The sequence below is a fragment of the Vipera ursinii genome (genome assembly GCF_947247035.1).
Source record: "Vipera ursinii genome assembly, chromosome: 12".
Taxonomy (NCBI): Eukaryota; Metazoa; Chordata; class Lepidosauria; order Squamata; family Viperidae; genus Vipera; species Vipera ursinii.
In genome coordinates, this window is record NC_139525.1 from 9323043 (window position 1) to 9341482 (window position 18440).

Here is an 18440-nt window from a genome sequence, read left to right on the forward strand (position 1 = left end):
AGAATTCCCCAGCCAGCTATGCTGGCTGGGGAATTCTGGGAGTTGAAGTCCACGCATCTTCAAGTTCCTAAAGGTTGGGAAACGCTGGCATAAGAGACGGGTTGAAAGGGACCTTATTTATTTATTTATTTATTTTATCTATTTAAATTTATATACCGCCCTTTCCCCCCCGAAGGACTCAGGGCGGTTTACAGGGCACTTCAAAAGAGAGTCAATACAAACGTTAAAACAAATTTTAAAAAGATTAAATAAAACCCTGAGAACAGTAAAAAAAACAACCCCCAATTAAAATTAAAATTAAAAAATTCTCAGCCTGGGCCAGAGAGCTCAAAGAGCCAGCCAGGGCTTCAGGTCCCGGCGGAATGAACGGAGGTTGGGGGGTCTTGAAGGTCTTTTGATAGTCCGACCCCCTGCTCAGGCTGGAAACCCTAGCTCAGGGGTAGGCAACCTTGGCTCTTTTATTTATTTATTTTTATTGAAACGTTTTACAATACATTTTTGAATACAAAAACTCCTCCTCCCCTCTCCCCAACCCCTCCCTGCCCTCCCCTCCCCCCTCCCCGACTTCCCAGAGCTGAATACAGGGTATAAAAATACAAATAAACATAATCTAAAATATGCTAACAAAACATTAAATTCTATCGCACTTTAACTCTTAATAAAACAACTACTAACTAGTTATACATCCTATAGATCCACTACTTATTCAAATGCTAGATGAAATTTTTTGGTCCCATATTTATTCTGAATATAATCAATCCATCTCCTCCATTCCACAATGTATCTCTGTTGCGATTGGTCTTTCAAATATGCTGAAATCTTTGCCATTTCCGCCAAGTTAGAAAACCTTGGCTCTTTTATGACTGGTGGACTTCAACTCCCAGAATTCCTGAGCCAGCATAGTTTATCAAAGAGCCAAGGTTGCCTACCCCTACCCCTGCCCTTGTTGTTGTTGTTGTTAGCTGCGAAGTCGTGTCCAACCCATCGCGACCCTATGGACAACATTCCTCCAGGCCATCCTGTCCTCTACTGGAGTCCATTTAGGCTCATGCCAACTTCTTCAGTGACTCCATCCAGCCACCTCATTCTCTGTCATCCCCTTCTTCTCTTGCCCTCAACCTTTCCCAGCATTAGGCTCTTCTCCAGTGAGTCCTTCCTTCTCATTAGGTGGCCAAAGTATTTGAGTTTCAGCTTCAGGATCTGGCCTTCTAAAGAGCAATCAGGGTTGATCTCCTCTAGGACTGACCGGTTTGATCGCCTTGCAGTCCAAGGAACTCGCAGGAGTCTTCTCTAGCACCAGAGTTCAAAGGCCTCAATTCTTTGGCGCTCAGCCTTTCTTATGGTCCAACTTTCACTGCCATACATTGCAACTGGGAAGACCATAGCCTTGACTATACGCACTTTTGTTGACAGGGTGATGTCTCTGCTTTTTAGTATGCTGTCTAGATTTGTCATGGCTTTCCTCCCGAGGAGTAAGCGTCTTTTAATCTGAAATAATCTGCCCTAGCTAGATTATTTCAGACAAATGGCTGTCCAGTCTCTTCTTAAAAACTTCCAGCGTTGGAGCATCCACAACTTCTGGAGGCAGGTTGTTCCACTGGTTAATTGTTCTCACTGTCAGGAAATTTCTCCTTAGTTCTAGGTTGCGTCTCTCCTTGATTAGTTTCCACCCATTGCTTCTTCAGGCGCTTTGCAGAATAGTTTGACTCCCTCTTCTTTGTGGCAGCCCCTGAGAGATTGGAACACTGCTATCATGTCAACCCTGGTCCTTCTTTTCCTTAAGCTGCCTGGATGAGATTTCAGAAGTCTTTGACATTGCCTCCTTCCCAGGCCTGAGAGCGCTAGACTGGCCCAAGGTCAGCCAGCTGGCTTTGGGATAGTCGCTCTGGCCATGGGGGGATGGGAGCTGCAGCTCCTGGAAATTGAAGCCTTTTAATGAAGCAGGTTACTGGGAAGCTGGTTTGGTGCAAGCGGTGTTTTAGTTGTGCTTTATTACAAAGCCCCGCTGGGTGACCTTGGGGCAGACTCCGTCCCTCAGCCCTAAGAAAGAGGCATCGCCAAACCACTTCTGAAATCTCGTCCAGGCGGTTTCCAGAAATTTAAACTGGTTCAAAGGCACAAACACACACACAGACACACACAGACACAAAAGGTCAGAAAGACTGGTACCTAATTCCTGATTTTGTGTTACCATAATCCAGCGTGGCTCCTCTCCATCCAACCTTATCTTATATATCCTCCCAAATAAGCAAATAGAGCACTTGATTGTTTTCCAGGCAATCACAGCCACACCAAGATAAAGTTACAAAATGCAAACATCGAAAGATGTGTGCCTTTGACTTTCTGATTGAGAGCTGATAAGCTGTCCTGAGCAACAGGCAAAGAGACTTGGGGTGGGGGGTGGGTGTTTGGGTTGGCTTCTGCCTTTAAAATCCTTTGGGGAAATATAGTCTCCCTTTTTAATATTTCCCAAAATATTTCTTTCTCTGGATTCTTCCCACAGAAGGAAGGAAGGAGGCTGGGGAATTCTGGGAGTCGAAGTCCACACATCTTAAAAGTGTCAAGATTGAGAAACCCTACTTTGAGTGGGGTTTATATCGCTCTCTCACCCTCCATGAATGTCTTCGTCACATGATTTGATTGGTGATGCTCAGCCACATGATGGCAGCATTGCGTGAACTTCTTCCTTTCTTTTAGTAGATTCTACAGTATAGAAATATTGGAGCTGGAGAGTAAATAACTCTGAAAACAAAAATCAGAAGGAGCTGTTTAAGATTTTCTGGGAAGAAAAGCTTCTGAAAAGCATCAGATCTTTCCAGCATGAAATCTGGGAATCTGAGCTTAGCAAATAGTTGTGTGTGAAGTCAGCCCCCCCCCCCCCCACCAAGAAAGAAATATTTTGGGGAATATTTAAAAAGGCAGAATATTATATTTCCCCAAAGGAATAATGGAGAAGATCTTAAAAGGCAGAAACCCCCATTTCCCCCTCCCTCCATGTCTCTCTGCCCCAAGCAGAAACCAGGTCTGTAGAAATGCAGATGTGATAATCCTGTCAAAAAGACTGGAGCCAGGAAGCTTAGAGCTGATAGGTTTAGAAAGACAAAGATCCCTAGAATCAACAACCCCTCACTCAAAAAATCCGACACAGGACAAGTCATCAGCCACAGTCCCAGGGAAGCAGGATACGACCTTTGGGACATAATAGGGACATTAGAACACCAGAAAGGCACACTGAACCTCAGGTCAAAGTTCATGCCACAGGAACAACTCCAAACACAAGAGCCCAAGAAGGTATAAAAACCCACCATTCCCAGCTCCATGTGGTCAGATTTCCCAGAGCCGTATTTCTCTCCTGCAAGGAGTTTTAAGAAGCTTGTTAAGGCAACGTCCCTGTCCTTCATTTTCCAAACACGTTTCGCAGCTAAATTAGGCCAGGAAAGAAAAGCTGGATTTGATTTCTAAAGATTCACCTTCTTTTTTTTTTTTAATTTCCCTGAGTGGATCAGATAAAAGTAGACAAGCAGTTCTTCAGAAGCTTCCAGCTCAGCTACCGCTATCATTACCCGGGCACTCATTCAGTGAGAATGTTCAAATCTTGCATTCCTCAAAGCTGCGTCATAAATACAGAGATGCAAGGCAGTATGTTTTTCTTAAGAGGACTTTTTCAGGCAAAGTATTTTACCCTCAGTCATTCCTTTGGTAGAATCACATCCTTTGTTACAGAGTCCTGGTGCAATGGTCAGGAAGCCTCCCGTCTGCAGCAACAGAATTACAGTAAAGTATTTTATAGAGGGAAGGGATGCGGTGTCAGGACCCACCCCAAATCACGTCTTAGGAAGACAAAGCTCTTGGAGCCAAATCTTAGTCCAAAAGAAATCTTTACTATGACATGCTTGGTTGTAGGAATACAAGACAGGACTTAATATTGTTCTACAAACTAAACCCTTATAAAGAGTTCCCGGTTCAACCCCCCCTTAACCCCATTTGGTCAGTCCCCCATCATTTACCTCGTATCATCCGTCTGGTGGGAAAAAGGAACTTAGGACCTTTTATGTTTATTGCTCTCTTCCGTGACACAAGCCAGATGCTCCTACCCTAACCCCACCCTTTTGTTCCCCCAGTTCAAAAGGCTTCTCTTTTCCTTTGAAATGCCTAATACAGGCTCAATACACATCCGTTCCCTCCTCCTCGGGAGATGGCAGGATCCATGGAATAATGTTTTAAACATACATTTATGAATATGATATAAATGGATTCTGACAGTTAGGACGCTGAGCTTGTCGATCAGAAGGTCAGCAGTTTGGCGGGTTGAATCCCAAATGCCGCGTAACAGAGTGAGCACCTGTTACTCATCCCAGCTTCTGCCAACCTAGCAGTTCGAAAGCACGCAAAAATGCAAGTAGAAAAATAGGGACCACTACGGTGGGAAGGTAACAGCGTTCTGTGCACCTTTGGTGTCTAGTCATGCTGGCCACATGACCACGAAGATGTCCTCGGACAAGCGCTGGCTCTTTGGCTTTGAAACGGAGATAAGCACCGGCCCCTAGAGTCGGAAACAACTAGCACGCATGTGCAGGGGAACCTTTACCTTTATTTTATAGAGGCAGTTTGGTCTAGTGGTTAAGGCACACGGTAGAAAGCTGGAGACGGTGAGTTCTAGTCTCACCTTAGCCATGAATGTCAGCTGGGTGAATTTGGGCCGGTCCCCCTCTCTCTCAGCCCAGCCCCCCACAGCCCCCTGCCTCACAGAGTTGTTGTTGCTATGGGGAAAATAGGAGGAGGAAGGATACGTTCCCCGCTATGAGTTACTTGTGAAAGTAATAAAGGCGGGATACAAATCAATTAAACAAAAATAGACTTGAGATGGCTGGATCAGTTTCCCAGCTTGAGACACAAATTGTCTTCTATCGTAACAAAATAGATCAAATCAACCCTGCTGAGGTTATATAAAATAACAGAATTGGAAGGGACCTTGTAGGTCATCTAGGTCAACCTTCTGCCCAGGTAGGAAACCCTATACCCGTGATGGTAAACTTACGGCATGCCACAGGTGGCACGCAGAGTCCTCTCTGGGCACGTGCGCCCTCGCCCCAGTCCTAGGCCTTCAGCTGGATTTTATAAAACCTTTTCGCTTTAAGACTCCGCCGCCATGTGCAAAAAAAAAAGGTTCAATCAATCAATCAATTTCAACTTCTCGCGGGGAAAAAAATGATCTCGCAAAGTTGTAATTGATTGATTGAACTTTTTAGTCACACCCAGTCTGCCGTTACCACTGCAGCCACGCCCACCCAATGGGCCACGCCCACCCAATGGGCCACACCCAACGATACATAAGTGGGTTTTGGGTTGCAGTTTGGGCACTGGCTCTCTAAAAGGTTCGCCATCACTGCCCTAGACCATTTCTGACAGATGGCAGAGCAGTTCTTCTTGAAAGCCTCCAGGGATGAAGCACCAACAACTGTCAGAACATTTCTCCTTATTTCCAGGTTGAATCTCTCCTTGATCAGTTTCCATCTGTTATTCCTTGTCCGGCCTTCAGGTGATTTGGAAAATAGGTTGACCCCCTTCTCTCTTGTGACAGCCCCTCAAATATTGGAACACTTCTATCGCGTCTCCCCTGGTCCTTCTCTTCACTAGACTAGCCATGCTAGTTCTTGGTATGTTTCAGCCTCCAGTTGCTCAACCTGCTTAGCATCAGCCTGGTTGCGAGTCCCAAAGTGTCCGCCGAATAGCACCACTGCACGTGACAGCCCAAACAGAAACTGGCGCAGAGGCTCCTACAATGTTCTCGAGTCAGCAGCTTGCTCTCGGAGGATAAAACAGTAGAGAGGATGGGATATAAACACCACAACACGTTCGTTCTTTTGTCAGCGTGTTGCAAAGACTCACACACACACACACAAAGACATACAAACATACACATGGATATGTACAAAGAGATGTTTGAAAAAGGCCCTGGGGCTGCTGCATTAGGAGCCGTTCATTGTTTTACCAGCTGAATGGTTATGTGTCGGTGTGTGCGGTGCGATTGTTGCACATTTGAAGCCAGAAACGTGGAGAGGAAAGAAAATGGACAAGATTCTCCCTTTGACAGTGCTGCATAGTGAGACACACAGAGAGAGATTTGCCCGCTTTTCTCAGCACAGGAGAACCGAGGTTCTTAAACTGTTTGACCCAAAGGTCCACTTCCCTGGCCTTGAATAACTAATTACCTCTACAAAACCCCACAAGAGGCACCGGCACTGGCAGTCCCACACTAGTTGCAGGGCTCTGAAACAAGCAGTTATAAAGCGCACCCCAGCAGAAGGGAATACTTGTAGCCTAGGGATTCCTCGGTGTTCTTTGAACCTGGTTGCAGGTATTTTCGTGAACCAGTTGGATAACATCATCAGTGCAATACATTGATGATGTTGCTTAGTTGGGCAATGAAAGGTCTGTAGAAAAACCACCGCAGATGATGTTATCTGTTTGGGTGATGAAATGTCTGCATGAAACCAACCAAGTTCAGAGATCACCAAGGACTCCACCTTAATTGCTCCATTACCACCACAATATGCCCTAATTACCTCTTTGGGATAATTACCCATAGTTTAAGAACCACTGACGTAGAGAATCCTGATTTGATAAGATCTATACTAAGGTAGGTAGGTAGGTAGATAGATAGATAGATAGATAGATAGATAGATAGATAGATAGATAGATAGATAGATGATGGATGGGTGGATAGGTAGAGGTAGAGATGCAATATATATATATATTTGTGTATATATGTAATATTGTATACACACAATATATATAATATTGTGTGTACACACACACACACACATATCTTGAGTGTTTTGAGCACCTCATCGACACAAATATGGGTGAAATTTTTTGCCTGTATCAGCCCAAACTAGCTATATCAGTCTCCCTTTAATTCTTTAACAATCCAAATTTTTTATACTGTATACACACACACACACACACACACACACATATTACATAGAAGTATGCAAGATACCCATCTCATTTCTTCCATGGTTTTATTCGTCAGCAGTCCATAAACTTATATTTTCTGTGTTTCAGGCTTCTTGATATCAAACGAATTTAGCGCCCATCAGTGCATTTATAGAACCCTTTCAATTCAGACAACTCCCCTTCTTTGTGTTCAAGATATCACTCAATAAAAGCTAAACCAAGCTGCTCTTCACCGTAGGAGCTGCCCTCTCATAAATAAAATAAAAACAACCTTTCATACGCAGAAGATAAAAATAAAGAAAAATATTTTTTTTAAAAAAGAAAAAGAAAAAAATGCACGAGTGATCTTAAGCAGGTTGTGCCAGAGAGAAACGTGGTTGGCTGGCAGTGATGGGTCCTGGCAATGATGGAAGAGTGTCCAGCTGAAGGCCTTTAATGTCTTCTCCTCTTGGTGGTAAGAGGCTGTCCAATAGGTCCATCCGTAAAGATTGAGTGTGCCGAGAATCCCCATGAATCCCATCGTCCTTCCCCTTCTGTTGCTCTCTGTTTACTGAACAGGCCTTCCAGAACTGATAACCCAGTGACCTTCCTTCAAGTTGTCCTAGTAGTAAGCATCTTCATATGCATCGTTGCGTAGGCAGTAAAGGATAGCTGCTCCCAGCATAAAGATGGCTGAACCCCAACCCAAGCCATATCCCCAGTTGAACTCATGGTAGCTTCTCAACGGGCTACTGTCGATGAACTTGATGGGGTAGAGAATCAAGGCGCAGATCTGGAGAACCACTGGAGCAAGGGAACAATAGGAGAAACAAGTTCTGTTAAAACCACTGGCCAGGGCAAAAAGTTTTACCCAAACGGGTGGCTAGGGAAAAGGGAGACATACCTGCCGCAAAGAGAAGAAACGACACTATCCGATAATAGTATTTATAGTTCCCCAGGCAGAAGGCTATCAGAGACATGAGGAACGACAGGAGAGTGATGGTGGCAGCTGTCAGGATTAACACCAGAGTGGTGATTTGCCAGTCTGCAAAAGAAAAGGCAGAAGAAAAACCAAATGAAGAAGGAACTTAAGTCGCAGTCAGTAACCATAGTAGGCAAATGTTATTTGGGACGATTAGGTTCTTTCAGTTTGCTTTTATATATATAAAAGCAGAAGACCCTACACCATTTCAGAAAAATGCCTTCCCAATCTCTTCTTTAAAACCTCCAGTGTCGGAGCACTCACAACTTCTAAAAGCAAGGCGTTCCACTGATTAGTTCTTAGGTAAAGGTAAAGGTTCCCCCGCACATGCGTGCTAGTCGTTTCCGACTCTAGGAGCCGGTGCTCATCTCCGTTTCAAAGCCGAAGAGCCAGCGCTTGTCCGAGGACGTCTCCGTGGTCATGTGGCCGGCATGACTAGACGCCAAAGGCGCACAAAACGCTTTTACCTTCCCACCGGAGTGGTCCCTATTTTTCTACTTGCATTTTTACGTGCTTTCGAACTGCTAGGTTGGCAGAAGCTGGGACGAGTAACAGGCGCTCACTCTGCTACGCGGCACTCGGGATTCGACCCGCCAAACTGCCGACCTTCTGATCGACAAGCTCAGCGTCCTAACCCACTGAGCCACCGCGTCCCTGATTAGTTCTTACTTGTCAGGAAATTTCTCCTTAGTTCTAGTTTGTTTCTCTCGTCGATTAGTTTCCATCCTTTGCTTCTTGTCCTGCCTTCGGGTACTTTGGAAAATAGGTTGACACCCCACCCACCCCGCCTTCTTTGTGACAACCCCTCAAATATTGGAACACTGCTACCATGTCACACTAGTCCTTCTTTCCATTAAACCAGACATAACCAATTGCAGCTGTTCTTCATACGTTTTAGCCTCCAGAGAAACCATTCGCTTGCTTTTACTTTTCCATCCCAGCAAGCTGTTCACCACCTTTCTTGGAAACTGAGCTATTCGGAACCTCCAAAACTAATTTCAGTTTTTCATCCCCCATATTTTTTTTTTAAAAAAATATTTTCTTCTTTAAGAAAGGGCTTGAAGCAAATGCTACTTGGAGGGCCTTTTTTAAAAAAACAAACAAACTGTTGTTTCAGGTGATGCCACCAAATGGCAAGGCTCTAATACAATAAAGCAACTGGATGCCAGAATATGTCTTTGTTTTTGTTTTTCCTGGAGAAGATCTTTCCAACATCCCCAGATATGTCCATAACATACCTTAGCATGAAACACACACACACACACACACACACACACACACACACACACACACACGGGCTACAAACAGCCAGTTTATTCAATTCCCCATAAAAATGAAGAGACCAGTACCTCAGATCTCTTCCTACAAGTTTTGTCTGGTGAGATAAAAAGCTCATCTTGGAAAGTCTTTCTGTCAGCACCAAATCTTGAAGACCTTTATCAAGGTTCAGAGACTTGGAGATCCCATCTGCTTCTAAACACCTTCTTGAATGAATCAAATATTCTTTTCTGCATGACAAAATCCTGTACAAACATGAATCTGAACTGATTCAGATTTGCTATTTACCCCTCATTTGAGTCGGACCTTGAACTAAGGCAAAAGACCGGCCTGAAAAACCTCTCAGGGCCCAGAATTCAAGAATTGTTAATAAAGGAGAGAGAGAGAAAAAAAAAGAGAAAGGCAAAGAAGAAAGGAGAGGCAGAAAGTGTGGGGAATGAATCTAAATTCCAAACTCAGCCTCAGAGAAAGTGCGAGAGTATCATCGACTGTGAATGATTCTAGATCAACACGTGTGATGCACCAATGGAACCATCTGGAATTACTATCCCTTTCATGGTCGCATTTTGTAACAAAAGGACTGATTTCCTGGCTCTGACCATCAGTCTTTTAACTGAAGCTAGATTATGCCAGAAACAGTTTAAGCTCAGGAAAGAAGAGGAGAGGAGAGGAGAGGAGAGGAGAGGAGAGGAGAGGAGAGGAGAGGAGAGGAGAGAAGAGAAGAGAAGAGAAGAGAAGAGAAGAGAAGAGAAGAGAAGGAAGAAGGGATGGAGGAAGGGAAGAGAGGAGACGGGAGGGGAGGATAGAGGAAAGATCTAACCATGTTTACAAATTTTCTGTCCAGCACAACTTCCTAATGCCCACTTTTGAAATCAGTAAAATCAGGACCAGGCTTGTCTGAACAGGACACTTGGTTCTACAATTTGGAAGCAGCTGTCAGCTGTGCGATGTTAACGTGGAATTCTCTCCATCCCCATCCTACCCTGGTCCCAATAAGGCCAAATGATCTGCCCTTAGAATCAGCTCTGGAGAGCATTTCTAGTAAGAAAAGATTCCCGGGACTTTTAGACCTGGACCTTTTGCTTTTTAAAATAAGTGTTAAAAGTTCCAGGGAACCTCTGAGTTCCTCAAAACTAACAATTCTGTTCCTTCGGTTCTCACAGTAGTGAGAGGGAACTCAGAGTCCTAGTGGACAATCACTTAAATATGAGCCAACAAATGTGCTGCAGCTGCCAAAAAGGCCAACACAGTGCTAGGCTGCATTAACAGAGGGATAGAATCAAGATCACGTGAAGTGTTAATACCACTTTACAATGCCTTGGTAAGGCCACACTTGGAATCCTGAATCCAGTTTTGGTCACCACGATGTAAAAAAGATGTTGAGATTCCAGAAAGAGGGCAGAGAAGAGCAACAAAGATGATCAGGAGACTGAAAGCCAAAACATATGAAGAACGGTTGCTGGAATAGGGTATGTCTCGTTTAATGAAGAGAAGGACTAGGGGGGACAGGACAGCAGTCTTTCAATCTCTCAGGGGCTGCCACAAAGAAGAGGGAGTCAAGCTATTCTCCAAAGCACCTGAAGGCAGGACAAGAAGCAACGGATGGAAACTAACCAAAGAGAGAAGCAACCTAGAACTAAGGAGGAACTTCCCAACAGTGAGAACAATTGGACAGTGGAACAACCCACCTCCAGACATTGTGGGTACTCCAACACGGGACATTTTTAAGAAGAGATTGGACAACCATTTGTCTGAAATGATATAGGGTTTCCTGCCTAAGCAGGGGGTTGGACTAGAAGACCTCCAAGGTCCCTTCCAACTCTGTTATTCTATTGATTCTCTTTTCTTCTCAACTGGGGAGGTGGTGGTCTCGGGGCTCTGCCAACCAACCATATGTCTGGCTGAACACACCACTCACAAACCAATCCAAGATTTATAGGAAGGGTCAGTCTTGCTAATTGTGGAATAAACGAAGAAAATCGGTCACTGGCTTGCAAGGGAGTTAAAGAACAGGGACTCTTTTGTCTGAAAGGAGAGGCAGTGAGACAGGCTGGAAAAGACTTCGTCTAAACAGACGCTTCCTGTAAGGGCATGGAAATGGAGAAATTCAAATCTCAACCTGGCTTTACCTCCTGTTGGTTTTAAATTCAAGGTGAGAAAACAAAAGGGAAGAAGGAGCAGCCTTGCACATTCCTATTCCTCACTGTCAACGGGCTTTCCTATTTCAGTCCCTTGGCTGTTTTTCAAACCATTCTGCCTGCTCTTCCGTGTTCTCACAGAGAAGGATGTCAAAGCATCAGCTGGAACAAGTGACTTTCATGAAAGACTGGAAGCCCTTTTCGCTGAAAATCGATAAAAAGTGAACTGATGATTTCGGGATTTATTGATTGAAACGGTCTGTTTGTGAAAAAGAAGGGAACCACATCATATGTTATTTGGGAGGATGAAGCAGTAATTTCTAGGTTTGCAATTGTTGCAAAGTTCACTTCTTTAACTTAGCTTTCTTTCTCATTTTCTTTTCTCGTTTCTCGTTTCTCTTTTATTCTTTTCTCTTTCTTTTTTCCGCTTTTCTTTTTAGGCTTCTGAGGTTCTTTAATCTTATGTAAAGTTTTCTTTTAATGCAAAGTTCCTTCATCAGACCAGTAATGTTGGCTTGTTTGGCGGTTCCTTCATCAGACCAAGTAAACAACACTGCCAAACAAGCCAACAGTAAACAGCCCGACCAAACAACCTCCAAGGCCACTTCCACCAACACTGACAGGGCAAGCCGTTAGAATATCAACTGAAAGTAAACCCCATTCCTTACGTAACACTGATGATGTTACCTAGTTGGGTAATGAAACGTCCACAAGGAAGCAACCCAACTCAGGGAGCACCAAGGAATCCACAGTCCTCCTCCTCCTCCTCCTCCTCCTCCTCCTCCTCCTCCTCCTCCTCCTCCTCCTCCTCCTCCATGCAAGCCTCATTCCCTTCCAGCATTGATGATGTTACCTAGTTGGGTAATGAAATGTCTGCAAGGAGACAGCCCAGCTCAGGGAGCACCAAGGACCCCCAAGAGAAACATTATCTAACGGCTGTTGCCTTCTTTAAATAAGAAGTCTTCTGTGCTTCGCTGCAAACATCAGAGGAGCTAGCAGAAGATTTGAGAAGCCAATGAACTGCAGATAAATCACCAGTTTAAGCACGGGGTGGGGATGGGGGCAGTGTAGCCAATCTACACATCTGTTGCTCCCCGTCGGCAAGTCTAAACAACAGCCGCCTCCATGCAAGACAAATCGGCACACTGACCTCTGTCCCACGTTCAAATTTGCACGCTTGGACTGCGGGCTGAGAAAGAAAAATAAAAGTTTGCAGCAGGCTCCTAGAGCAGTCCCTACTGCTTGGACCACATCTCCTGGTTTTCTTCCAAGAAAGCAGGATTTATAGACAGGAATGCCAACCCTTGTCCTCTTGTTCAAGATGTTTGCATGTGGGTTTTGGCTCAAACTGTTATTATACAAACTTGAACTGGAGAGTTGTTACGGAGACCAACATCTTGTAGTGAAGGAGTAGAGTAAACAAGAGCATGTTAGTTAGAGCAAACGCTCAAGCTTAATTCTTGCATACATTCATGCAGAATAACAGAGTTGGAGGGGGCCTTGGAGGTCTTCTAGTCCAACCCTCTGCTTAAGCAGGAGCCCTATAGAATTCCAGACAAGTGGCTCTCCGGTCTCTTCTTGAAAACCTCCAGTGATGGAGCACCCACAGCTTCTGGAGGCAAGCTGTGCGTGTAGTTTTTCTGAAAATAGCATGGGTGTGGCTTGCTGTCGTCTTCTTCTGAGATGTGTTTCCAACTTTCTAACTTACAGATGGGGGCACTTTCTCGTGGTCTCCCACCTCCAAACTCACCAGCTGAAGCTTGCCTAGCTTTTCAAAGATCACCAAAAGTCGCCTAGAATGTTACAACGCGAGGTGGGACAACTGTGTCACAACCGAGGTTAAAGTATCTCAAAGTCCACGCTCAACTTTGAAGGCCCGAACTCCCGAATCTGCCCGAGCTTCACTGACAACATTGTCGCAACAGGAGCAAAGTGTTTTGGAGAAAAGACCCACATTGTTCCCAATGGCCAATCATCGTTGTATCTTTCTAAAGCTAGATAACTGCAATGTGCTGGGGACAACACTGAAGGCTCTTTGGACAATTCACAAATTTGTCACCCAGCCGCCTAGGGAAGTTGGATTGACCTCGAAGAGCTGGCTAGGGGTGAATTATAAATGGAGACAGATGGGTTCAACCCTTCTTTAGATGTTTTGTTCAGTCATCTTGATCCAGTCTTTCTTCCCCTGACCTGAAGCAGCTAAGTGACAGTTTAAGCATATTTCCTGAATTAGCCACAATTGCTTGAGGTTGCATAACTTGCGAGGCTATAAAGCACATCTTATGAGCCACAATTGCTGGGTTCAAATAATCTCTGGAAACAAAGCCAAACCGATCCAATTTTGCATGACTGGGATGTCTCCAACCAATGTCGCCCTTGTCTGGGATTAAACAGAGGGGATAAGGAGGGGTGAACAGATGCTGCTTTGAAGACCCTTAAAACAGAGAGGCAAAACATGTCTGCTACGTGTTTTCTTTGCCTTTCTGTCCCCACCAGTTTCTCGGAATTTGTTTTTTTAATGTATAAGCAGTTCATCCGGGACAGGGAAGAAGAAACATTCGGCGTTCCAAGAATCACTAGTTACCATCCTTGGAAATGGTTTTGCAACAGAAGTTTGTTTAACAGCTTGTAAAGCAAGAATTATTTCCATTCCTGGCAGAGCTTTCTTTTTCACTTGAGGTCCCTTTGACTCCAGAGAACGACTAGGGAACAAATAAGCACCACTTGAATTTCCCCAAATCCACAGAGGCTATTTTTGGAGTGTCTTCTTTTGAACTGACTGCATATACCATTTTATAACCAAAGAACCAGGGTTTTTTTTAAAGCTCCAAATTAATACTACTTTTAAAACAGTGGGGTTATTTCCCCTCTCTCTTCTACACAGTGCTTTCATGGGGTGGGAAACCATAGCCCCTGAATGATGGTTAGTCAACAACTCTCAGGAAGTATGGTTATGGTTAACAAGCGCAAAGAACCAGGCCTTTATCCCCAAAGCCCTGTTGGATAAGACCAAAGATCCACCTCCATCCAACTTGTTTCTTCTATCTAGGAAGCTCTCAAGTTGTAAAGCAGGGGTCTTCAAACTTGGCCCTTTTATGACGTGTGGACTTCAACTCCCAGAATTCCTCAGCCAGTGTGCCTGGCTGAGGAGTTCTGGGAATTGAAGTCCACACGTCATAAAAGGGCCAGGTTTGAAGACCCCTGTTGTAAAGGATGTTCTCCCTTATTTAGTTCACATCCTGACAAACAGGGGTAAACCATTTCCATATGCAAAGTTTCCTTTCAGCTACAAGCAGAAGACCCTAGGAGACCTCGGTGGGTCACATATAGAGCCCAAGCAGCATCTTGTGTCTTCTAGTCATGGGACGTCCGCAAACTAGACATGAAGGCAACGGCATGGCTATTTCGCCTAGCTCATGATTATCCAGATGTGTTGGGTGACACATCAGTGAATCAGCAGCGATGAACTGACTCCACACAAAGAATAAAATATCTCTTTAGAACTCCGGTTTCCTGGAGGACAAAGTCATGAAGAAGGAAGGTTCTTGCCTAGCTTATCGGATTATTGCCAGGATCAGTCTGGAAGGGGAAATGAGGAAGGCTACACGTCTTTGGAGGAAATATAGGAATTACGTGCAACCTTAAAGAAAAATTAGTGCACTTTCCAAAGATAAAAATGATAACTGGGGTCTTATAATACTCAGCTCTGGAACCCAACCCATTAGATCAGATCAGGAGTCTTCAAACGTGGCCCTTTTATGCTGGCTGTGGAATTCTGGGAGTTGAAGTCCACAAGTCATAAAAGGGCCAAGTTTGAAGACCCCTGGATCAGATGATGGTTCATTTTCTCCTACTCTCTGATGGAGACGTCACACTTTTAATGGCAGCAGAACAGACAGACAGAATATTCCCCCCATATTGATGTGAAGAGCAGATCCCGCAACCAGTGAGTTTCTATCTACCCTAGTAGCAATGGAGTGGCCCCGGGGATCAACCAGGAAAATAAAGAGGAGATGCTCCAAAGGAAAAACCCCAACCAGAATGGAACTGGAATACTGTATATGGAAGTTAATGAAGGGATGAAAATTACCATTAAAAAGGTAGAATAGAAATCCTATTCAATCCAGAGTCTAAAAATATCAAACAATGCCCTTGGTCCTAAAAGCGTGTAACTGGACATTGTCTTTAAAAATAAAATAAATAAAATCTTGGGAAAAAGTTGCAAACCAGTCGAAATCCCACTTCCAGAATCACCCCCTGCTAGATAAACCAGAGGGAAAAATGGAATTGATTCTGTTCCAGCTGTTAGTTACTTTTCTACTAGGATGCTTTTCTGACCTTAAAATGTTCACGCAGCCAAAGGTATGCCCATTTTATGTGTTTATTGATTGATTCTGCAGCACCTGTAGATCTGACCTTAGTATCATTCACTGATCAAACTACAGGTAGTTCTTGACCTACAACCATTCATTTAGCCACCATTCGAAGTTATTATGGCAGTGAAAAAAGTCACAACCAATCCTTGCACTTACAACCATCATTTTAATGTATGCTGATTAGTGTAAATTTAAAGTGACAACAAAGTTATTCTACTCTACACTACTCTACTCCACTCCACTCCACTCCATTCTTATTCATTTCTCTGTTCTCTTCTACTCCATTCTACTCTACTCTGCCCTGCCCTGCCCTGCCCTGCCCTGCCCTGCCCTGCCCTGCCCTGCCCTGCCCTACCCTACCCTACCCTACCCTACTCTACTCTACTCTACTCTACTCTATTCTATTCTTCACACTATCATGTGAATCCCAACTGGGGTTGTAATTCAAGGAATACTTGTAAAGCATCACATGCTGTCCTGGCTTAGGGCTTGATGTGGGAGGTGAATCTGGATATTGTGGTTTACAAGCTTGTGGTTTATGACCTGGAGCAATGTGTGAACCTCACCCACTGTGCTTAAGTCACATAGCTGTGGTTAAGCAAATTGGTTATGAATCCTAGCCTGGCTTTTTAAAGGGACCCCTATCCTGTACGCTTAGAACAATAAGGAAGACCATAAAAACGCCATCAACGTTAATGAAGCGAAGTTTTTTCACACGCCATGCTCTGGTATGGCTTTGCTGCTGCCCACGACCAGGCTGCACCTAACCTTAAAGCAACCCGGCAGGCAGCGGAGCGCTTCCGACGAGCCGGACTTGGGTGCGCGCATTCTCCAAGCGGCAGCCCCGATCTCTTTTTTTAATTTATTTTAATTCCATTTATATCCCGCCCTTCTCCGAAGACTCAGGGCGGCTTACAAGCTTAGCAGTAGCCTTCATTCCATGTATATGCCTGCTTATTAGGGCTTTCACACACACCCCAAGCGGCATTATTACAAAGTCAGCTTAATTGCCCCCAACAATCTGGGTCCTCATCTCTCCCCCTTCCCCCCCCCCGCGTTGTTCCCGGACCCCGCTTACCGCTTCCGAAGGTGGAGAAGCACTGCCAGCCGTCCAGGAGCTGCCGACACTCCTTCCAAAGGGAGAGCGAGTAGCGTTCCGACGTGACCCAGGCCGGGCTCAGCAGCGCGGCCACATCCAGAGCCAGCGCCAGGAAGGCGCAGAGCAGCGCGATCAGCTGGAACGGGCGCACCGTCAAACCGCCTTCCTCGGTCCCCGACATCCTGTCCGGAGGACACCCCCACCACCCACCACCTCCGACAGCCGCGGGGTAAGAAAGAGGGAGAAGAACCGACGGAGCGGAGCCCAGAAGCGCCTCGCCTTGCGCGGCTCCGGCGGCGAAGTTGGCCAAAGGGAAGCGCGGCAGCCGGCCAGGCGAGGGTCCCGCCCGCCCCAGGGTCCGCCCCTTCCAGCCCCTTGGAGGACGGCCGTCGGATCCTAGAGACCCCCGAGCAGGACTGGGGAGACCCGCCGGCGGGTGCGGTTGGCTTTAGAGCTGGGGAAGGGGGGAGCGGGGCGGGGGGGGGAGGAAATCTGGACGAGCGTCGGAGCTCAGCGCCGGAGAGTCAGACGGCCCTGCGCACCCCCCTACCTGGGGCGTGGGGAGGGGGCTTCTGAGCTGGGCTCATTTTAGCCAAGAGGTGGGGGTCTCCCTCGACGCGATCCTGTTGTGTCTCTGTGTCTCTTTGTTTAGGATTTCTAGGTGGAGCAGTGGGCTAATGCCTCCTTAAGTAACCCCAGCTGCCTGCAATTAGTGCAGGTTCGCATCCCACCAGGCTCAAGGTTGACTCAGCCTTCCATCCTTCCCAGGTAGGTAAAATGAGGACCCAGATTGTTGGGGGCAATTTTTTTTTTTAAATTCCATTTATATCCCGCCCTTCTCCGAAGACTCAGGGCGGCTTACAAACTTAGCAGTAGCCTTCATTCTATGTATATGCCTGCTTATTAGGTCTTTCACACACACCCCAAGCGGCATTATTACAAAGTCAGCTTAATTGCCTCCAACAATCTGGGTCCTCACTTTACCTACCTCGGAAGGATGGAAGGCTGAGTCAACCTTGAGCCTGGTGGGACTCGAACCTGCACTAATGGCAGGCAGCTGGGGTTACTTAAGGAGGCATTAGCCTACTGCTCCACCAAGGCTCATTAAGCTGACTTAATTAAGCTGACTTTGTAATAATGCCGCTTGGGGGGTGTATGAAAGCCCTAATAAGCAGGCATATACGTAGAATGAAGGCTACTGCTAAGCTTGTAAGCCGCCCTGAGTCTTCGGAGAAGGGCAGGATATAAATGGAATTAAAATTAAAAATTAAAATTAAAAAATTTTCTTTTTTTCCCGTGCCGGCGAAGGAGGTGAAGCCTGCCCCCAAGGCACAGAGGATTCCTGGCTTGGCAAGCGTGGATGTTGGGCGGTGGAGTGACTGGAGCCAGTAGATCAAGGCTCCAGTTGATCCTGGAACTCTCTGGCTGGTTTTGGGCCAGCTCCCTTTCCTCCTTTCCCTTTCTCTGCCCAACCTACCTCAAAGGGCTGTTGTTGCTGAGGAGAGGGACTGGGGTGCGGTTTCTGGAGTTTCCCCCAGGGAAAGGTGGCGTGGAAATGCTTCGAAGGAATTGAATGGGAGCGAAGAGGTGGAATAGAAGTGACTTACGTAAACGAACGTTTACTTAAC

General features: G+C 45.6%; 1 protein-coding gene across 1 annotated transcript; it reads right to left on the reverse strand.

Moving 5' to 3' along the window:
- Positions 1 to 7278: 7278 nt before the first annotated feature.
- LOC310645812 (transmembrane protein 47-like) lies at positions 7279 to 17092 on the reverse strand. The gene is made up of 3 exons (XM_083371831.1): positions 16792 to 17092; positions 7844 to 7984; positions 7279 to 7743 (listed from the first exon to the last, which is right to left on the reverse strand). Exons 1-3 carry the CDS (start codon positions 16991 to 16993, stop codon positions 7562 to 7564), a joined length of 525 nt encoding a protein of 174 aa, XP_083227957.1. The 5' UTR covers positions 16994 to 17092; the 3' UTR covers positions 7279 to 7561.
- Between the last annotated feature and the right edge of the window lie 1348 nt (positions 17093 to 18440).

Excerpts from the sequence above, each read along its gene's own strand:
- LOC310645812 (XM_083371831.1), bottom strand. The coding sequence starts at position 16,993 with ATGTCGGGGACCGAGGAAGGCGGTTTGACGGTGCGCCCGTTCCAGCTG. Across the intron at positions 7,985-16,791 it reads CTTCTCCACCTTCGGAAGCG|ACTGGCAAATCACCACTCTG; the intron begins GTAAGCGGGGTC and ends TTTCTTTTGCAG. Across the intron at positions 7,744-7,843 it reads GTTTCTTCTCTTTGCGGCAG|TGGTTCTCCAGATCTGCGCC; the intron begins GTATGTCTCCCT and ends CCCTTGCTCCAG.